This window comes from Ctenopharyngodon idella, chromosome 15, assembly GCF_019924925.1.
Source record: "Ctenopharyngodon idella isolate HZGC_01 chromosome 15, HZGC01, whole genome shotgun sequence".
NCBI lineage: Eukaryota > Metazoa > Chordata > Actinopteri > Cypriniformes > Xenocyprididae > Ctenopharyngodon > Ctenopharyngodon idella.
In genome coordinates, this window is record NC_067234.1 from 12,920,693 (window position 1) to 12,941,653 (window position 20,961).

At 38.1% G+C, this 20,961-nt stretch overlaps 1 protein-coding gene across 1 annotated transcript in view; it reads right to left on the reverse strand.

Annotated features, from left to right (window-relative positions):
- Positions 1 to 18,846, reverse strand: part of limk1a (LIM domain kinase 1a) — a 66,423-nt gene extending 47,577 nt beyond the window's left edge. Inside the window, exons 1-2 of the mRNA XM_051864057.1 lie at positions 18,542 to 18,846; positions 13,010 to 13,109 (exon numbers count right to left, since the gene is read on the reverse strand). Coding sequence (XP_051720017.1) covers positions 13,010 to 13,109; positions 18,542 to 18,599 — 158 coding nt within the window. The 5' untranslated portion in view covers positions 18,600 to 18,846. The remainder of the gene's footprint in view (positions 1 to 13,009; positions 13,110 to 18,541) is intronic.
- Between the last annotated feature and the right edge of the window lie 2,115 nt (positions 18,847 to 20,961).

A 20,961-nucleotide genomic window follows, 5' to 3' on the forward strand; every position in this document is an offset into this window, starting at 1 on the left:
GCAACAGTGGCAGGGAAAACTGAATGTAAGAAAGAAACCTCAGGAGGAACCTCAGTGCTCAGAGGGGAAAGCCACTGTCTTGTGTTCATTATGTCATTGGAAAACACTGGAAGTATTCTAGCTGTAATACATTTAGCAAGACGTGGAGCTGATTTAAGGTTACTGCTGGGGTGAGGAGCACACTATTATTATTTGATTCTTTAACAGTGACGGTGTCCATAGTAGAGTCATTTTAAGACAGCTATAAGATTATATTGGTGTTGGCTAAGTCAAGCATCACTATTACCAATGCTCATTTTAGGGTTAGTGATCAAATTTTATATTCAGGGTTAGTGATCAAATTCTATATTCAGGGTTAGGTTTACGACACTCAAAGTTCAATGCAAAGGGAGATATTTTCTTTTACAGAAATAATTTTTTTAAGGACTACAACAAACACCTGGTAGGGACTACAACGAGCGTCTTCCTGGGTTAGTGACAGGGCTGGGCGATATGGCCAAAAAGTCATATCTCGGTATTTTTTGGCTAAATGGCGATATACAGTATATATCTTGGTATTTTCTACATTTTTCTATTAGAAAAAAAAAATAAATTCTGTAACATTGTAACATTACAACATAAAACTAAAAATAATGGTTTTTAAAGCAGAAGTTAAATTCACTAGACTTCAAATTCTACATATGGCACATTTATTGTTCAACAACAAACATTTTATCAAAACGTATATTTTAGTCAGAATTATGGTGATCCCATTCTATTGAGCTCCATCTGTTTGGCGCAAATGCGCGCGGCGGTGCTCGTTCACAGAAGTCTATGAAGTTTAGAGGAGGAGGAGAATGAGATTCGCTAGCAGAAGGCTTGTCCACTCCTGACAGCAAAATGGAAATATCTGTATGACATTCTAACATTTACAGATGGAGAATAAACCTGTGAAATGTAAGTTATGCACTTAGAAAAACACCACATCACAAAAGCATTAAACAGCGCAAATATCTGTCAGGGCAAGCCGCTTTAAACGATAGGCCTACGTGTTAACCATATCGTAATCTTACGAGTTATTTTTAAAGCCCTTAATATTAAGCATGTCTCATGTTTAAGCCAAATTGTATTATGCATTTCCCCCGCAGCAGCACTCTGCGACGTCCACCGCTGTTTTTCAGATGCGCTCGTGTAAAACTACTGTATATCGATATAAAAGGTATCGCCTCATTCCGTATCGTATATTAAAAATATATCGGTATATCGTACAAACTCGATATACAAACTAGTTAGTGACACCACTAACCCTAAAATTTACATAAACCCCGCCCCCGAGAACATGCAACAAAGGTTCTGAGGCCATGTTGGGCTGCTTTAGAGAAGAGAAAGAGTTGTTGTATTAGAGTGTTGTTGCCATGCCGTCATTTTACGCCGGACTGCTTCACAAACGAGGGTCAATTCAACACTGGATTTGCACAAAATATTAACATGACGGCACATGATTGAATCATTGAATCAACTCCACAGCAACTACATAAATTTATCCACTAACCATTCAGAAACGTCCAGTTTCATTCTAAAAGTTGTAACTTCTTCCTGAGTCTCTCCATCAGTGTCCGACTCCGGTTTGAACAATGTAAGGCTGAACACCGTTACTGACAATCCTCATTTTGGCTGCATGAGATTCTCCAGCTTTGTTGTTGATGAGCAACCAAATCGTGAGCTGTTAAAGCTCCACCCTCTTCTAGAAAGGGGGCCAGGAGCAGCAGCTCATTTGCATTTAAAGGGACACACACAAAAATGCCATGTTTTTGCTCACACCCAAATTTGACAAGCTATAATAAATGATCTGTGGGGTATTTTGGGCTGAAACTTTACAGACACATTCTGGGGACACCAGAGACTTATATTACATCTTGTGAAAAGGGGCATTATAGGTCCCCTTTAAGTCTAACTTCAGATTGGTGAACTAGTGGAAGGCAAAACTGGAAAAAAAACCCACAGGTAGCAGAACCTATTTAAAAGATTTTGGCCAACCACCTAGCAATCACCCTAACCACGCCTAGTGAAGTCACCCTAGATATACTCAGAACGCATTTATTATAATTTTCATTTAATGTCATTAGGGCTCAGTAAAGCAGCCTGTTGTTTGGGTGATGACAATCTGCTATTAGAGTAAATCTACTGTCTGGCCAATGCAGTGGATGTTGTGTTGTGAATTTCTACTTTCTCTTCACCAGCTCTGACTAGTTTCTCATGTTATTTTGGCCCCTGCTGAGAGTTCGGGAACACAAAACTCTACATCACAGCTATTTTTCCCATGGAATTAAAGCCCCATTTACGTCTTCCAAGAAAAACTGTGTTTACCCACCCAAGGGACAACTAGCAGCCCTCCAAATAAACCACGTCACAAAGCTGTTTTCTGCAAGTGTTCTTACTCATTGTCGAGTCTGTTCGCATGGTAGTGGCCGATGAATTCTTAAACAATTCACACGGCTTTACTCTGCAGGTCTCTTTTAATGACGACCTTCATCCCTTCCATGACCTAAAACCTCACCAGAACTTTATCTGAGTACAGTTTTAAAAGAGAACTAGACTGATATTTAAAGTGAGAACAGAAAAAAAGACTCTGACTAAGCCCATATTTGCATTTCCTGTCCAGGAGCTTTAATAAACCTAGTCAAGGTTGGCTCAGGTGTAAGCTGCTTGTGTCACAGATGGGAACAAAATGACCTCTTTACTCAGTCTTCGCCTCTCTCCACTCACAGCAGATGTGAAAGAGCCATCTCCAAAAATCCACAGCCCTCTCTTTCCCCCAGACCCAGATGTCCTTGCCAAATGTCCTCTGCTCAGCAGAGCCTTACCACTGAGACGGTTCTCAATCTTGCCAATTTCCAGACCCAATGGACATGATTTTGCAGACTTAGCAGAACAAAGGATATGCCCATGAAAACACTCCAGTAGGTGACTATTATTTTGCCAAGTTGGACGAATGTGTCTCTGGATCAGAATAAGTTTTAATGATCATAAGTCAACATTCCTGTCCCCTATACAGTAGACCATATTACTTGACCACGCATTAACCATTACCAACTTCAAAAAAAAAAAAAAAACAGAGGGATATGATACATCATTAAAAACACTGTTAATTTCATCCCTAAAATCGAATGGATAGAAATGTTTTTCCGGGACCAACAAGGATTGTTCCTGGTACTGCAATAGTGCTGTGAATGCACACTTTAGTTGATGGTCACATGATTTTGCCAAGTAAGTCATCAATAGATCTTTTGTTTGCAACATTCATGTCAATGAAAACATCCCTAATCCCAACCCTAATAATTAACTATCCCTAAAACCAGAGAGAAATGAGAAGTCGACAAAAACTTTTTACAAGCCTCAATCTAGGTTTGTGCGATATCATATTAGATCATTAACAATTAAAATGTCTCCACGATCTGCCTTTGAAGAGAGATCGTAGTATCATGCTACAGACAGTTCTGGCGCAGCCATCCCAACTTTTCTGTGCGCACACACCCAGCGCAAAAGCCGGCTGTCACAAAGAGGTTAAAGTTATTGCGCTTAAACTGTCAAATACATAAACACAGTCAGTAATGTTTTAAGTGAGCTTAAACAGTTGGGTGAAAACTGGATGTGTGTCAGTGTAACAGACGTAGGCTAGTAAGAGCTGTACGTGTAAACCTCACTTCCCTGATCTCAAGAGATGCTCTAGCGACTGACGTAGGGGTTGCAGCCTTCAGCCTCCTTGTTAGAGCGTCCGACTCCCATGTGGACGGGCCCGGGTCCCACTTGGAGCGGGCAGGTGCGAACTGGAGGGGCTACATCAGAATAATGGATCCTTGCTTTGGTTCTTAAAGTGACAGAAGCCTAATAAACCTGCTGCTATTTGTGTAATTAATGTGAATCAAACAAAATACAAAGAAAATAAATCACTCACTGCTCTAGTCTGAATAACTTTGGTAGCGTCAATGTATATTTATTTCAAACAGTGAAGTCTACACAATGTTTTCTTTTACATTTGGTTATTCAATTTCTTACATGAATGTTACTCTTAAATACACCTAAAAATAAAAATAAAAATAAGCAATGTTTGTAACTTGCATCTTGTATATATCCTATTATTTACTTATTTTTAATAACAAAGATAAAATAATGAAATAAAATGAAGTTAAATAAGACTTCCACCCCAACTTTGGCCTAAATTGTCTGTCTTTTTTTTGTCTTTTGTTACCTTGCAAGACTATATTTTTAATATATGAAAATTAGTTTGGCTGTACTGCTCAGTGAGTTGCAAAATAGTCTTAAAAACCAACATGAAAAATAATCATAATAAGATTGTGGATCGTGGAAAAAAAATAAATAAAAAATTGTGACATTTGGCCATTTCGCCAACCCCTACCTCCACCCCAGCCTTAAATCTCATTAAAACTGTTCACAGGAACAAAGATCTATGACCAACATGGACACTGATCCAGAAATAAATCCTACATGGTGAAATAATAATGTTTTTAATTAAAGTATCCGGAGTGAGGCAATTTCCCACATACAGATTCAAAGGATTCAGCATTCAAGGAACTTTCCGTGATGCTTTATTCAAACTTTAAATACTTTGTTGTTTAATTAATGCATGTTTCAAATATTCGGTATTTGCAATAATGCCTTTTAGAAGGAATTCAAAAGAGAAAATGAAAGTGATCAACCCAAGAAAGTAAATTCCCCTGAAATATTGTTCAATCTAAACTGGAAACTCCGGTTGATTTGTGCTGGTTTTCAGCTGACACTGGCTGCATGTTGATCACAAGAAAAACCACTTACATAAAACAAAACTCCGGCCCTCATACGAACTCAGAGCTAATCACACCTCACACTGATGCAATTATTTCCTCATGATTAGAGCTGATGATTAGCCAGCCTAGCGATCGCGTCGTGATTCGAGCCCTATTGCACTGTGTCTCTGGCAATCACAAACTCGGCAGCTGGCACAAACAGATCCGGTTGTTCGTTCATTCACGGATACCTAAGCGGATCTGGAATGTCCTGAGAAAAAAAAAATAAGAACTGATCCTCCATCGCTGGATTAAAGTGTGTTAGGACAATAACAGACGTGATGGAAAATCACCGGCTCTCAACCTCACACAGGGAAGAGGAGGGTTGCAGCTCTGTGCGGTTCAGCACTATTAGGGAAGTTCAACTTCTGCATTTGGCCGGAATTTGTGACAGATTACAATGAGACACCATAAGTCACAAAAAACCACACCCGTGTCCACAGTTGTCAAGGAAGTGATGACACTGTGAGGTGATACGTAGCCAGACCTCTGACTGTATTCATAAGGCCCACTTTATCACTAAGACTACGTTCACACTGCCAGTTTTTGGGATTGACAACCACATTTACTTACAGGTGTCCTGTTCAAACAGCAACTTACAGTAGCGTCTTGAATACTGTCTGTATGAACGTGCAACGAGAGTCAAGCCCATATTATAACCATATACCAATGACCAAAGTAATAAAGATGGCGACGTCCATAACACTGAGAAGCCGCATCACTTTTGTTTCGACAATAGTCCAATCAGACAACGTACGCACGTTTCATAAATGAGACCCCAGAATTCTAGAAATGATCTGTGAATTCCTGCATATTGATTGGGAAAATCTTATTAAAGCCAAAATTATATTTAGTGTCCCATTCACTGACAACCATATAAACATTCACAACGCTATCTATATAGTCCACTTGCTGGCAATTCTGGAATTTTGGTCAAATACAGGCTATTTTCACTGTGTATAAATTAAACATACAATACACATTATTCATATATGTAAATATGCATTACATTAATGATAAGATGACACAATCGGGCCACAAAGCTGTTGCGGAAAACAAACTAATAAATCATACCAGTCACTGCAGTTGTTCTCCCCTCAGCCATGTTTAAAGTTTATGGCCCACCCATCTCAGGAACTTTAACTGATGTATTATTTTTGTCTCTATGACAAAAAATGACGGAGTATTTTAAGTTGATTTTGCTGCTATGTGAAAAAAAATACAGCAAAACGCGCCGGCACGTTTCCCAAACTTTGAGAGTTAAGGACTCAAACACAGGACTGACTGACGTATTCTGCTGCTGTGTGAACGTGGCCACAGACACAATGAAACTCACACGAAAAGTGACCAACCACAATTTGACCAGTAGTCTTCATATAAGTTTAATAGCACTTTTTAATCTGAATGTCTGATTTCAAAAGTTATAAATACCAATTATTTTATGCACATAATACAAAAAAAAAAAAAAATAATAATAATAATAATAATAAAAATGCTAATATCTTTTGCAAACTGCAGCCAATCCAGCAACTAGTTCCTTTCCTGGTACCCTGTACAAACAACTTTCCCAACAAACTTCCGGAAATCTGTGCACACGGATTCCCAGATATTACTTAGAGCCAGACTAGTCAGATATTAGTCTTCTACATGATGACCAAGAAAAAAAAAAAAAACATTGTTTTACAACAACTTGATTTCAGCACTTCAGTGAGCAATACCCAAAATCCTTTGAGATAGTGATTGTGTAAGTACGAGTGGATTGTTTCGCAATATGTAGGTTTTGGGTTTCGACAAGCCTTATTTACAGTCTGTGATCAACACAAAAACACACCAGACATTTGTAAAGAGTCTGCTGTCTATAAAGTATCTCAGCAGTGCATTAACCATCGTCAAATACAACAAACAAGTTTGAGAGGTTAATATAAAGCCATTTTGTCTGAAGTGGTGTTGGCTAAGTCAGTTGTCACTGTTACTGTTGCTCATACTTGAGCCTCAGTGATTTGAACAACGCTAGTTTGGTGTGTAACTCGTCCTGCAGTGTTTGTGCTCCAGACTGATTCCTCAGATCGTGTGTGTTGTTGAGGAGAGTGTGCTGCAACTTTACTAACTGATCACATGCACTTTTTTAAGGCGCTATGAAATCCATTTTATGTATTTATTTATTTTTTCCAAATTCAGTTTTCTATTTAATTCCAATCACGATCATTTTTCTGGACTCCTCAATGAGTAAATTAAATGCTAGTAATCAAAAAGCATGTCTAATTAATTGAAATCATGGAACGTACATAATTTAACAACCATTTATTATAACTTTTTTATCATTTTTAAAAGACCCCCTGTGGTGAAAATCAAGTTTTTAATGTTTATATGCCTATGTGCTGTTTTTAATATGCTTTAAGACAAACCATGTGGAAATTCATGTCAACACCATTGCTGGGTATTTTCTCCTTAAAACTGCAGTGATCTAAAGACAGTCTCAAAACCGCAGTTTGAAATCACTGATGCTTCTGACATCACAAGCTACCTTGTAACCAATCACATCAACGTGCCGGTGGGTTTTAGCATATCATTATCAGCGAACTAGCAGGGGAGTCTCGAGAGAAGCCAGGTTATCCCAGTATATTTGTCTGTTGATGTGAAAAATCTTGTAGATTTAGCAATATAGCGGGTGTATGATGTATATTACGATGTTATGATGAACTATATGCCTTTCTCCGCTGACGTTCTGAGTTGTTCAAAGTGTTTGTAAGGATGATGATTGTTAGAAGACAGCAGTCTGACTGAGATGAACAGAGACATGGTTTGTGTAACATTAGCAACACTTTATTAGCTGTTTGATAACATACTCAAGCAAAAGGCTAATCATATTAATTACTGTTATGTGTCCAATGTTGTAAAGAGCAATACGATTGTGAGCGTTTACCTCAGTAAGTTGACCGAGTGGATCTCTGAGCCGGCGTGAGCGAGTGGAGGTGGGGATAATTAGCATATTCATTGATCCGCGTATACTAAATGAGGCAAAGGTGTAGAGTTACTTTCAAGCTATTTTAGGGCATGAAGAATTTTTTTTTTCCACAGGAAAAAAATTTCAAATATGTCATTTTGGTGATCAAAGATGAGTTTTAAGGGATAAAATTATTGATTACAGGGGGACTATAATAATTTTATTAATATTACTTTGAGAGGTACATTCTACTGGTCAATTGTCAGCAATTGTCATAATTTCTTCAAGTGAAGCCGGTCTTTTATTTTGGCATCTTGTCATAAAGACTTGAGCTGTGGGTTTCTGTGTGTATCTGCCGATAGTTTTCTCAGATGAAATGGTGAAATGCTGCTGAAGTGACTCTCAGAGCAGCTCTGGAGATGAATCATGTGTCCATGTCCATGTCCATGTGCTCACATAGTGAGATGCAGACGAGTGTCACGCGTGTTTGAGTTTGTGTAGTAAAGCAAACTGAGACAGTCTTCAGATTTACACAGCGTCTTTAATATTCAAACACACACACACACTAGTCCATATCACCATTTAATCAAGTGCGCAGCCTTACATCTGATTTATTCATCCAAAATTTGCCAAATTTCGTGACATTCCGCATTATACAGTAAATTCCTTTTTTTATGACTGGATTCTGTGATTCTGTTCGCATTTTCCGCATTGCAGAAATCCCTACATTTTCACTTGCTGGACCAGAGAACAGGTGATAAAAATCCCACAGACACACTGAATGAGGAGCCTGAGTCACAGAGAACGCAGAGAAGTGAGGAGGAACTCTTTTAATTGGGTCAGTAAGCAACCGCACACAACACCCTTACAATCACCCCAACCTTCACCACCCAATAAGGCGCCTCTGCTCACTCAAGTACTTTTGTTCACATTCACAAACTAACAGCTACATCACACACACACACACATTTATTCAGAGTTACACAATGAGCCTTTCATGCATTCATGTGTTTCCCTCCTGCCTCTGATGATGAAACAGCCTTCTCTGCTGTTGTTCAAAAGAATTGTGCAACGTCAAATCACTTCCATTAACCCAAGCATGTTTTCATCAGAAGTTCCTGTGAATTCCATAAGCCTGGGATCAAGTGACACCAAAAGCATCCAAGTTATTGACAGAAGGAAAACGATCTATATGTAGTGCACTGAAATGTGCCGCATGGCTGGCAGGATTCTTCCCGTCGGCACGGAGGAAAGGCTGACCAAACAGAGGCCGAATGGATTATTGGAAATGAAGCAATTTACAAAGAAAACAGCTCAAAACCAGAGGTGAACACAGCAAACAAAGACAAAAGCAGCTCTGTTCCAACACTAAGAGCTGCTTATCTGTCCTGTAAGCATCTTATTTGTTTGGCTCTGAGGAAATGTAGATGCAGAAATTTCAGGTTCAATGTCCATAACTGATTATTAAAAGAGGGGTTTAATAAAATACGTAAGCATACATTAGTGTGGTTTCAAAATGTTGTGAGCAGCCTTGCTGTCTACAGCAGGCAGCTCCCTAACCATCATGGACCCAAATAAGTGACTAAAAAAAGCAAAATACATAAACAGTAACTCAGCACAACACACACAAAGTGCTCCTCACGTGAAACTCAAATAGAGTTAGCATGTTGCAAAGGTAACAATGCCATTCTCTAATAAGCACGCAGATATTTGGGTAATTAAAATGAATTAATTTCCATTTCTTTTCATTATTTTTATTGATAAAATCGTATCATAGGATATATTTGCTATTGAATAAAACGCATTTATAATCAACATTTCTCTCAACCACGATAATCGTTAAAAGATGGCGATCTCGACTGTGATTCGGCTCTGTCTATTAAACCTTTGACAAGTACAATCACTGCCGCTGAGCCAGAGAGAGCCGTTGTCATGTATTCTTCATTTTCATCTTCACTAACTTTTTTCAACCACACAGTATCATTATTTCTGTGATACAAACATTCAAATTACCACGGAAGTACTGAGATAAAAGTTTATAGTTTGGATATAAACACTGATGTCTACAGTAGGAATCACAATAGAGTAATTCACCTTTTCAAAGTAATTTGATGCTTCAAATAAAGACCGTATCAATTACAACAGTTACACCAGTAGGTGGAAGTGATTGTTTAAAAAAAATGTATTTGTCACTGAATCATTAATTCAAGAGATTTGTTCAAAAATGCTGATTCATCCAGTTATGAAACAAGAGACGTCTTTATGAGTCATTAGCTATGTTTTTATCCACCTATTTGTGTGCACATTTTGGGATATCACATAAAAACGGCAAAATAAGCATAAACTATAAAAAAAAAAAAAAATGCACGTATAAAACATATGCACTCAGTTGAGCGGATACAGTGGTTATCCGATAAGAAAACATGCACATAAACTACGAAGGAAACCGAATAAATTCCTCAAGGCGCATCAAAAAAGTCATGTGACTTTGAGATGGGACGGCATAACTGGACTAACTGATCTCACATCGGACCGATCTTACTGCACCGCATCTGAAATGTTGTTTTTGTCATTCTGTAATGCCTGAGCAAAGTCTGTCATTAAAGTGGTTCAGTATAATTCCCAGAACTGTCTTACTCGACTGTGTTCCTAAACAGCAGGCATCCGCCTCCGAAATCAAGATAACTTTATTGTGTTTTGTCTGTGTGCTCTGAGGCGCAAGTAAATTATTATATACAAAATTATTATACAGTGGCTTCTCCTACTGCAGCAATTTCCATTTTTCTTAGTGATACTTATTGCCAGTTTATCAGGAAGTGACGATTTTCACTGGATGGAAATGGTGCTTCATTCGCAAATGTTTTATGTGATATTCCAATTTTGTTAAATTTGTGACTTTGGATGGAAACATAGCTATTAAATCATTTGTTTGTTTTTTTTTAAATAAAAAAATAGACTGCAGCAATAGGTTGTTTGCACATGACGTCATTGCTGCACGCGAAATGCGGCTGGAGGGCAAGGAGTGATTTTTCTATATAGGAATCTTATCACAAACTCCAAATTCCTATGTTTTGCATCATTTATGGTTGCTCAAATCTATCAAATCGAGAAACCACAATGAGCTTTTATCGTTTACGTAACTTATATCGTTTTTTTTAAAGGGTTAGTTCACCCAAAAATGAAAATAATGTCATTTATTACTCACCCTCATGCCGTTCCACACCCGTAAGACCTTCGTTCATCTTCGGAACCCAAATTAAGATATTTTTGTTGAAATCCGATGGCTCAGTGAGGCCTCCATAGCCAGCAATGACATTTCCTCTCTCAAGATCCATTAATGTACTAAAAACATATTTAAATCAGTTCATGTGAGTACAGTGGTTCAATATTAATATTATAAAGTGACGAGAATATTTTTGGTGCGCCAAAAAAACCCAAAATAACGACTTATTATAGTGATGGCTGATTTCAAAACACTGCTTCATGAAGCTTCAGAGCGTTATGAATCAGCGTGTCGAATCATGATTCGGATCGCGTGTCAAACCGCCAAACTGCTGAAATCACGTGACTTTTGGCACCAAAAATATGTAAATGCCAGAATTTACATTTTTGGGTGAACTAACCTTTTAACTTTAAAAGTTGTCACCTTTTATAGTGTTTTGCGTCTGCCGATACTGAAATGAATATGGATACCTGCTTACCTTTTTTGTTTTTGACTTGGTTAAATAATCACATTCTTCATGGTATCGTTTGCAGGGAAGAGAAAATATTTTATCCCATTGCATGATCATTTGGTGTTTTCACTTCAGTTTTGTGGAATTCCGTTTACAATGTTGACCTGGTTACCGTGAAAACAGTGTCATGTGCTGCTGCTTCAGCCATCATATGGTAGAAAATGTCCAAATAAAAAAAAAATGTGTTCAACAAGCTGACAGAAGTCGATCCATTTCTTTGTTGGAAGGGTGTAAATGTAACTGTAGTTTTAATGTTTTTTTTGTAAATATTCACTTTCCCATTTGACCATGGTTGAGAATTGGATGGGCATTCAGCGGACAGACACCCTTTTTTACAGTCTATGACAGACACCGACACACTGTATTTTATTTTATTTATTTTTTTTGTATTTATTTCAACAAATGACAACCAAAATCAAACCCATAGATGCTTGTGAACAGTTCTAAAGTGGCTGCGTGCAAGTTATACTTATTCACAAGCTGAGTGAGTCATACTCGTAAATGTAATGTTAATTATTAAACAAAAACAAAATACAACACTTTCAAAAACAGAAAAGGCAAAAATTGTATTACACCGTCCAGTTTTTTCCTGAACGATGATGTGAGCTCCTGTTGCAATTCTTGATTCGGCATTAAATGACCTACAATGGCAACATTTTTCACAATCACAACAGAAAATCAAAAATACTGCCCTAACGTCACTATAGAAAGGCAGCGCGATATAAACAAACCCAGACCTGAACGCGGCATGATGGCAGCTTCACATTCTCTATATATCTACCTCCTCGATGGCAGTCAAGTCTTTCAATTCAGTAGAAAAATCGCTCCTCTTCATAACATAAGGTTCATGTCCAACATATGATGTGATTTTCTGTTTATACCTTTCTAAACCAGCACAGTACGGACTTTTCACTGCTTGCCCTCCGCATTAATTTTGCGTGTCACCACAACCACGTGATTGCAAACAACCTATTAACGTTTTGTCAGAACCTCAAGTGAATTACATGTTATTTTGTTTAGTTGTCTGTTCAGAATTGTGGGAGAATTGAGATATCTATTTAAAAAAAAAAAAAAAAATTGTGATTCTCAATTTATCCAGAATCTTGCAGCTCTACTGTCCACCATCTTGGATGTTTTTTTTTCTTAGCATGTAAAATGCTTTTCACTCTGAAGGAGTTGGTGAGTTTGTTCAGCGAAGGCTTCGTCAGAGTCTCATAAGAGCCATTTGTTCGTAAACCGGTCTACCTGTATCAGTTTTCATGCTCTTATGAATCTTATCACAATCAATGTGTACTCCAAATTCACAACTGTGTTACAGAAACTTCCAATCTTAATTCTCGACTTAAGATGGGATGAAAAAGTTCTATTTCTTAAGTGAAATTAGCATGGTTACTAAACAGATAGGACAGGATTCATTAGCTAGGATAACATGCAGTAAGCATGACGCACAGATGATGTGATGCTCATGTCGATCTCTGATCTGGTATCAAATAAGAAAGCGGTCTTACCTGAAACACAGCGTGTGCCAGTCCGTGTCGAGGGCCTGTAGGTACTGCTCATCATAGATGTGCTGTCTGCATCCTGCACACTCCGGCAACCTCCCTCCAGCTGAACAGCACAAACACAACAAAACACACATTCAGAAACATCATCCAAGTAATGCCATAATGTACATTGTAATGTACATTTTCTGTTTTCCAAAATGGATTTGTTAACCAATGCTGATAATCTAGAAATGGTCAGATACCGAAGGATTAATTAGCCTGAACAATATGTCAGTCCTTCCCTAATAAAAACATGACTTCTTTCTCTTTTCCACTAAGAGAAGTCAATGGACTGTTATACTGTTTCCACGTTCTGCTCATTATTACGGCTCAGGTGCCTCCAGTACTGATATTCAGAGAACCTACATGCAGAGATTTATTTATAGGAAGTGTGAAATGAATGCTGAAATATGCCTCTAAAAATATTTTTACTAATATGCTCCTTGCCATTGAATAATAAATCAAATATATTTAATCTGCAGCACTCCACCACTGCTGGCCTTATAACGGCGCTTCATCTATTGATGATATTTCATAACTGTTGAGCTGCTGACAATAATTGCAATGATTTTTGTGAAATGTCTCATATAGATTAAAGAGCACCTATTATGCTTTTTTTTCTATGTCCATCTTTCTTTAGTGTGTAATGTTGCTGTTGGAGCATGAAAAAGATCTGCAAAGTCCCTCCAGTGGGAGTTATTCTCTATTTCAGTGTCAATGAAATGACTCCATTGTAGTCTTGAATTTTCCTCACAATATTCCTCATTTAAATAATTCATACACAGAATAAAAGGGCGGGGCCTGGTTAGTTAGTAGTGTGTTGAAACTGGTGGTTATGGTAAGGGGCGGGACATTTCGCAAACACCAATCACAACACACTGCTCCAGCCGACCAATCAGAGCACATTGTGCTTTTCAGAAGGAGGGGCTTCATAGAGACAGGAACTAAACAGAGCGTTACTGACAGACTGGGAAGAGAGGATTTGCAACAATGGAGAAAAGGAGGAAATTAATGAACATTCAAGCAGGAAAACCTGTTCTATTAGAGCCCAAAAAATTAGACTTTGTAAAAGGGCATAATAGGTCACCTTTAAATTTATAAAGAAGTCAGCCATTCTTTTACTAACTGACTTAATCACACAGAACAGAATGAAGCTGTTATGACAAAATGGGGAAAAAAAATGCATATTTAAAGCCATTAAACATTTAATTATTTTCAAATGAACTCATTATCCTTGACAGCTCTACTACTTTTTACATATAGCTGAAAAAATATGCATTTACATTTTAGCATAAAGTAGCAATGTGTCAGTACAACAAATGACATGGAATAGTGATTCAAACATCGATTTCAGAGCCTGAATTTCAGCACGGGATTGCAAGTATTTCACATAATTTTACTTGTTCCCACAGGTTCCTCACTTACAATGCAGGAAATTCCCGCAAACATTTATTTACTATAGCATGTAGGTTGCTAAATGAGTAAATGAATCCAGAGTGAGCTGCACACAGGGATACAAGACTTTCGCTGCGTCCAAAATCAAATACTTCATGCATTGGCCAGCTCTCTCTGTGTAGTTGTCATTGGTACGACACCTTTGATCTCATAAAACTTTGCGGTTACAGATTATTATACACATTATGAATACCGGAAACTACCGAGCCAGAAGAACATCATGCGGCTCAGTGCAAGTAGTCAATTACTAATGACCGGCAGCCAAATGTGTGGCAGAATATTTGAAACATATGACCTCTTTGACTGACCAATCAATAATTCATAAATTATTCATACTAAATACATCAACAAATCCATTTTGTTTCCATTTTTACAAACACCGATCAGCTCAAGGTGTCCAGACCAACCTCTGACACTAGACATGTGCAGAACTGATTGAGCCACGCTAATAACAAAATGAAAATTTCATTGGGTATTTTAGGTGGGGAGTGTCAGTCCATTTTTATGCATTTGCGGTTACACTTTATTTTAAGGTGCCCTTGTTACAGCATAATTATAAAATAAGTACTGAGTAACATGTACTTACAATATAGTTAGGGTTAGAGTAAGGTGTTGGTAATAATGAATAGTTTACTGTCATTAATATAGCAAGTACATGTAAGATGTGTAACGGACACTGTAAAATAAAGTGTTGCCGCTTTTGCTTTATAACTTCGTTAATAGTGAATGATCAGACCAGACCATTTCCACAGGAACGGGATATGATGTGGTGAATAATGTGTCCCACTGAGTGTTGGGGTAACTCATTACAAGTAACCTTGAGTTACGTAATCAGATTACTTTTTCAAGTAACTAGTAAAGTAACACATTACTTTTTCAACTTACAACAAAATATCCAAGTTACTTTTTCAGATAAGTAACACAAGTTACTTTTCCTCATTTATTGACAGCTCTCCTGTCCTCATGTTGAGAGAAATAAAGTTTAGAGGTGTTGTGTGCGCTGTGTAAATGATCTAATTCAACCATACTGATTATCAAAAATTACTTTAGATTAGATTTAAAAATAAGAGTGTTGAACTTCCTTCTCCTGTATCTATTCTTCTTTAATCCAGAACCATAGCACATCTGAAAGGTTTGTTTGAGCTGTGCCCTCTACTGTACAGGAGTAAATATGCATTTCCTTCAGCCTGAGGCTTATTTAATTCACTTTTGGTGTGAAAAAGCCTTAAAGGGTTAGTTCACCCAAAAATGAAAATAATGTCATTTATTACTCACCCTCATGCCGTTCCACACACCGTAAGACCTTCATTCATCTTCGGAACACAAATTAAGATATTTTTGTTGAAATCCGATGGCTCAGTGAGGCCTGCATAGCCAGCAATGACATTTCCTCTCTCAAGATCCATTGATGTGCTAAAAACATATTTAAATCAGTTCATGTGAGTACACTGGTTCAATATTAATATTATAAAGCGACGAGAATATTTTTGGTGCGCCAAAAAAAACAAAATAATGACTTATATAGTGATGGCCGATTTCAAAACACTGCTTCATGAAGCTTCGGAGCGTTATGAATCAGCGTTATGAATCAGCGTATCGAATCATGATTCGGCTCGCGTGTCAAACCGCCAAACTGCTGAAATCACGTGATTTTTGCGCTCCGAACCGCTGATTCGACACGCTGATTCATAATGCTCCGAAGCTTCATGAAGCAGTGTTTTGAAATCGGCCATCACTATATAAGTCGTTATTTTGTTTGTCTGGCGCACCAAAAATATTGTCATCGCTTTATAATATTAATATTGAAAAACTGTACTCACATGAACTGATTTAAATATGTTTTTAGTACATTAATGGATCTTGAGAGAGGAAATGTCATTGCTGGCTATGCAGGCCTCACTGAGCCATCGGATTTCAACAAAAATATCTTAATTTGCGTTCCGAAGATGAACGAAGGTCTTACGGGTGTGGAACGGCATGAGGGTAATAAATAATAAATTACATAATTTTCATTTTTGGGTGAACTAACCCTTTAACATTTGACAAAAATAGAACTTTTTTTGTTGTCGTTATTAGAAAACAAACAAGCAAGCCCAGCCCAGATGAGAAAAAGTAACACAAAAGTAATGTAAGGCATTACTTTTCATAAAAAGTAACACAATTAGTTACTTTTTTTAGGGAGTAACACAATATTGTAATGCATTACTTTTAAAAGTAACTTTCCCCAACTCTGGTCCCATTTTACATATGAACCTTCACGGTAGTTCATTCACAATGAACATGATAATGACAGATGAGTGAGGATTTCCTGAAAAACCCAGCGTCTCTGATATTGAACGGCTTACTGCAGCAGAGCGTCCAAGAACGCAGTCAAATAAACATTCAAGGCTTTGCTAACATACTGTAGCTTTCTGCACTATATGTAAATAAATGATCATAAAAACAAATGTTCCCCACTCTTTACGTGAGAAGAGCTTGAGGTAAGCAGTGTTAAATTTTAGCGGTCGTAGCAGCAAACACACTGTGTGATGATCATGCTGAATTTCTGACACTGTCAGAAAATGATCGTAGGCTATCTTTGGTCACAAGACCGGGAAAACGTCCGTTCACAGAAATCGCCACGACTGTTTCACGGTGGCAATCTTTCATCTGGGACAGCCAAAAATCGTGCAGTGTGTCCTGGGCTTAACACAGGCTCATGCATTTCTGAGCATCCGCCACTTTTTCTGGACAGTTTTCAGCTGAAGGAAGAGCTGGCGCTCGGTGAAACTTTTATCAGTCGAGTTGCGCGTCTGTCAGTAAACTGCTCTGTCTCTGCATGAGTGTTTTTCTAAACTAGAGGCGTGTACTGACTGTGACGGCAAGCGAGACCATCAGTGACGGACGTGTGGCGTCTGACAGATCAAACCTCATTCACTCCATCATCACACATCAGTGTGTCTGCCACACACACACACACACACAGTCAAGTTCTCTGTAATACCATACACACATTCACATAAGTACACACCCTCACATGAGGACCAGATGTGGGTGAATCATTCACTAGAATAACATCACACATAATATGCAAAACGTAACTAAACATACTGTGCTAATGTACTTCCATGACATTTTGGAGATACCATATTTTACCGTTATAGTTTTAGATGTCCTCTGGAATCGCATGTAAATGGGTTTTGATTATAAAGTACATTTTAAAGTATTATAGTATCACTGTATCACCATGGTACATTGGTTGATGAATTTCCATGACTTTTCCATGACCTCTCCAGTCATTTTACAAAATCATAATAATAATAATAATAATAATAATAATAATAATTTTACAGAAACTGCCAGGTGGATTTTCAATGGGATTTTACTGAAATCATTTCAGGTACCAAAATTTTCCACTAATACATTAAATAGTTATTAATGTACACTACAGGTGTCTTCGTTATGACACTCGACGAACAGACAAATGTTGCTTTTACCTGGAAATCTCAATTTTAAATTGTAAAATCCCCTGACATCCAAGTTTTTGATGACACTATATATATATATATATATATATATATATATATATATATATATATATATTATATATATGCTAAAAAACATGGTACATATCCATGATAATATTATGTTTGTGTATCAATACCAACAAACCCTCTTGGCTTTTTAAGTTAAACAACTACTGTAAGTGAGAAAGAAATGAACAAAAACGGATTGTTTATATTTGAAAAGACTCTCAAGCCCTAAATGATTTAATATTTACCGCACTAGTGTTTGTGTGTGTGTGTGTGTGTGTGTGTGTGTGTGTACTACTGCAGCAGGACGGTGCGGGAAAACACTCACCAGAACACAAGTGTGCTTTTTTTAAAAGTTCATTCTATAGCAGCACACTTTAAAGTAGATATTTAGTGTCATATATAACGTAGTGGTAATCAAGAAGCTGGTTGTTGTGCGCAGGCAGCATCAGCATCCGCAGGAGCTCTGGGGAAGAAGATGCGCACCTCCTCCAGCCTCTATATTATCATGACAGACAGACAAACTAACCTTCCTCCTCTCCCATGCGTTCGTCCTTCCAGGTGCAACAGAGCAGCATCAACCTCATTCAAGCCTCGGACCGCAACAGAAACTCCCCTCTGCGATCAGACTCACTGAAGAAATGCGGCCAGCTGCTGCCTGACTGCCGCCAGTGTAACGAACCTACTATGGGAAATGAGTGCTATGAGTCCGCTGGCGCATTGTGGGATAGCGAGGCTCTGCTTTACATGTGACGACGAGTCTGGGCGCTTCCCGATGAACTTCACCACGAACACATCCTTCGCCGTAGTACGATTCCGGGAAAACGGGCCAACTGAACACTTTCCCTGGAAAATAATGGGAGTTGTCTGCGCATGCGCTTTCACAATCGCTCTCGCATGAGGTCATAGCCAACTGATGTTTATCTGGATACTTAATTGTGACGCTGACTAAAATAAAAGGAGTTACACTTTGATAAAATAACTTAAAATTATTTCAAGGACAATAATGACAATGGCTATTTTGTTTTTAATACATGTATAGGATATATTTCGTTTGCAGTGTCTCTGTTACACATCTTACATGCATAACAGTGAATTATGGATAATTACAAGCAACTGGCCCTAACCCAAATTTATAGTAAGTATCCTTACATGTTGTTAATTATTACCCAGTACTTTTGTATAATTACACTGAAACAACCTTAAAGGTGGAATAAGCGATATTTCAAAAACACTGTTTGGAAGTTAGTTGGACCAAAACAACAACAAACGTGTAACCAGTCAGCATTAGGGGCGTGTGACGGTCGAGCACAGAATGAGCAAGAGGGAGATTTGAAGAAAGACTGCAGAAAGAGAGATAAGACACAATACAAAAGAGCTCAATATCACTGGAATGAAGGTTTATGACTGGGCAAGTGCTTTAGGACCACGTTAATATTAGTAAGCTTTCCAGCGCTGGAGAGAGCTAAGTGGGAAGGCCTGAAAACAGATGCGGAGGCTGCTTTGATTCCACTTCACATGTGAGTAACACTGGGTTTGAGTGTCATTGATTGTCTGGAGCTGCTGTGCTGTTGGCGACTAACAATGAACACTTTGTATTTACTCTTGTGTACTGTACGTTCATTTTTTGTGCTTCCTTGTCATTTGTTCATCATCCGTGCTTTATTTTTCGTGAAGCTTTATTTTGCTGCGCGTCAGCTGTGATAAACAGACATCCACTCTCGCATTGCGTGTGTAACAGCCAGATAGTGAGAGTTCTGCAGTTAAACTACTGAGCACTGACGACTGCTAGAGAACGCGGTGTTTAGTGTCATTGTCAGTGCACTCGCCTCGCCTGCCAGCAGCAATCGGGGTTCGAGACCGACTTGGAGCAGGGTGGTTCGTAGTGATGTGTTGTTCATGAACGAACTGTCACGGCCCAGTTCAAACACTGACGGAACTAACAACTCGAACCCGAAGACATGAGAGGTTCGTGATAAATGTGAGGTGACAAAAGAAAGAACGACTCGGATGGGGAGGTGAGGTGAACTAACAGACTGCATAGCCTGAAGACACTGCTAAGCAATTAATTAATCATTTTTTACTCATAATTTGGCCTTCATGGCTGCATTAGCCCATTGTTTATTTTTTATTCCAAATGTGACAACATTTGCGTAAGTAGTATGTGTTGTGGAATTTAACATGTAACATTTTAATTATATTCTGCTGAAATGAACGAAATGACTTGAAAATAGGTTCGTTCATTTTGCTGAACGAGATTCAAAGATCCGAGTCAGTAAAATGATCCCAACTTCCCGCTACTAGTGGTTAGGATTGGAGGGTGCGTTTTGGAGGCGGAGCACTGAAGAGGGGGGTGTGTTTGTTTGGGTTGGTTTCAAATATCAACAATGTCCAACAGTGTTTTTGAAATACGGCTTACCCCACCTTTAAAATAAAGCGTAACCAATTTTTATTTTATAAAATGTCATTTCATGTTTTTTGTCTGGCTTTTAGATGTATAAGTTTGTAGGCTATATTGTTTTATAAAATGGATAGTTCCGGCCCTTTATTATGATTGTCTGTGTCGCATTCGACACCGTTGTAAAATACTCTATAAACACACACCTGTGACCTCATTAGCTTGGTATTACTGTTGCTGTTAGTAAATTTTATGGAAGTATATGTTGTAACTATTTATTATAAAATTAATAATCCCATGAAGCCGTGGTTTGAGAACAGCTGAGGTGGTTTTAGGCATGACGCAACATCCCTTAGTTGTCCTAAAATCACTGTAAGCCACGGCTTCTTGTGGCTCATTGTTTTGGTATACTTTGACAACAACAACAAAAACATGTATTTATTAGGGGTGTAAAAGGTACATGTATTCGTCCCCGAACCTTCACAGTACGGACATCACGGTTCGGTGCATACAGTCGGACGACGAATACAGTTGGTCACAGGTGTTTCAAC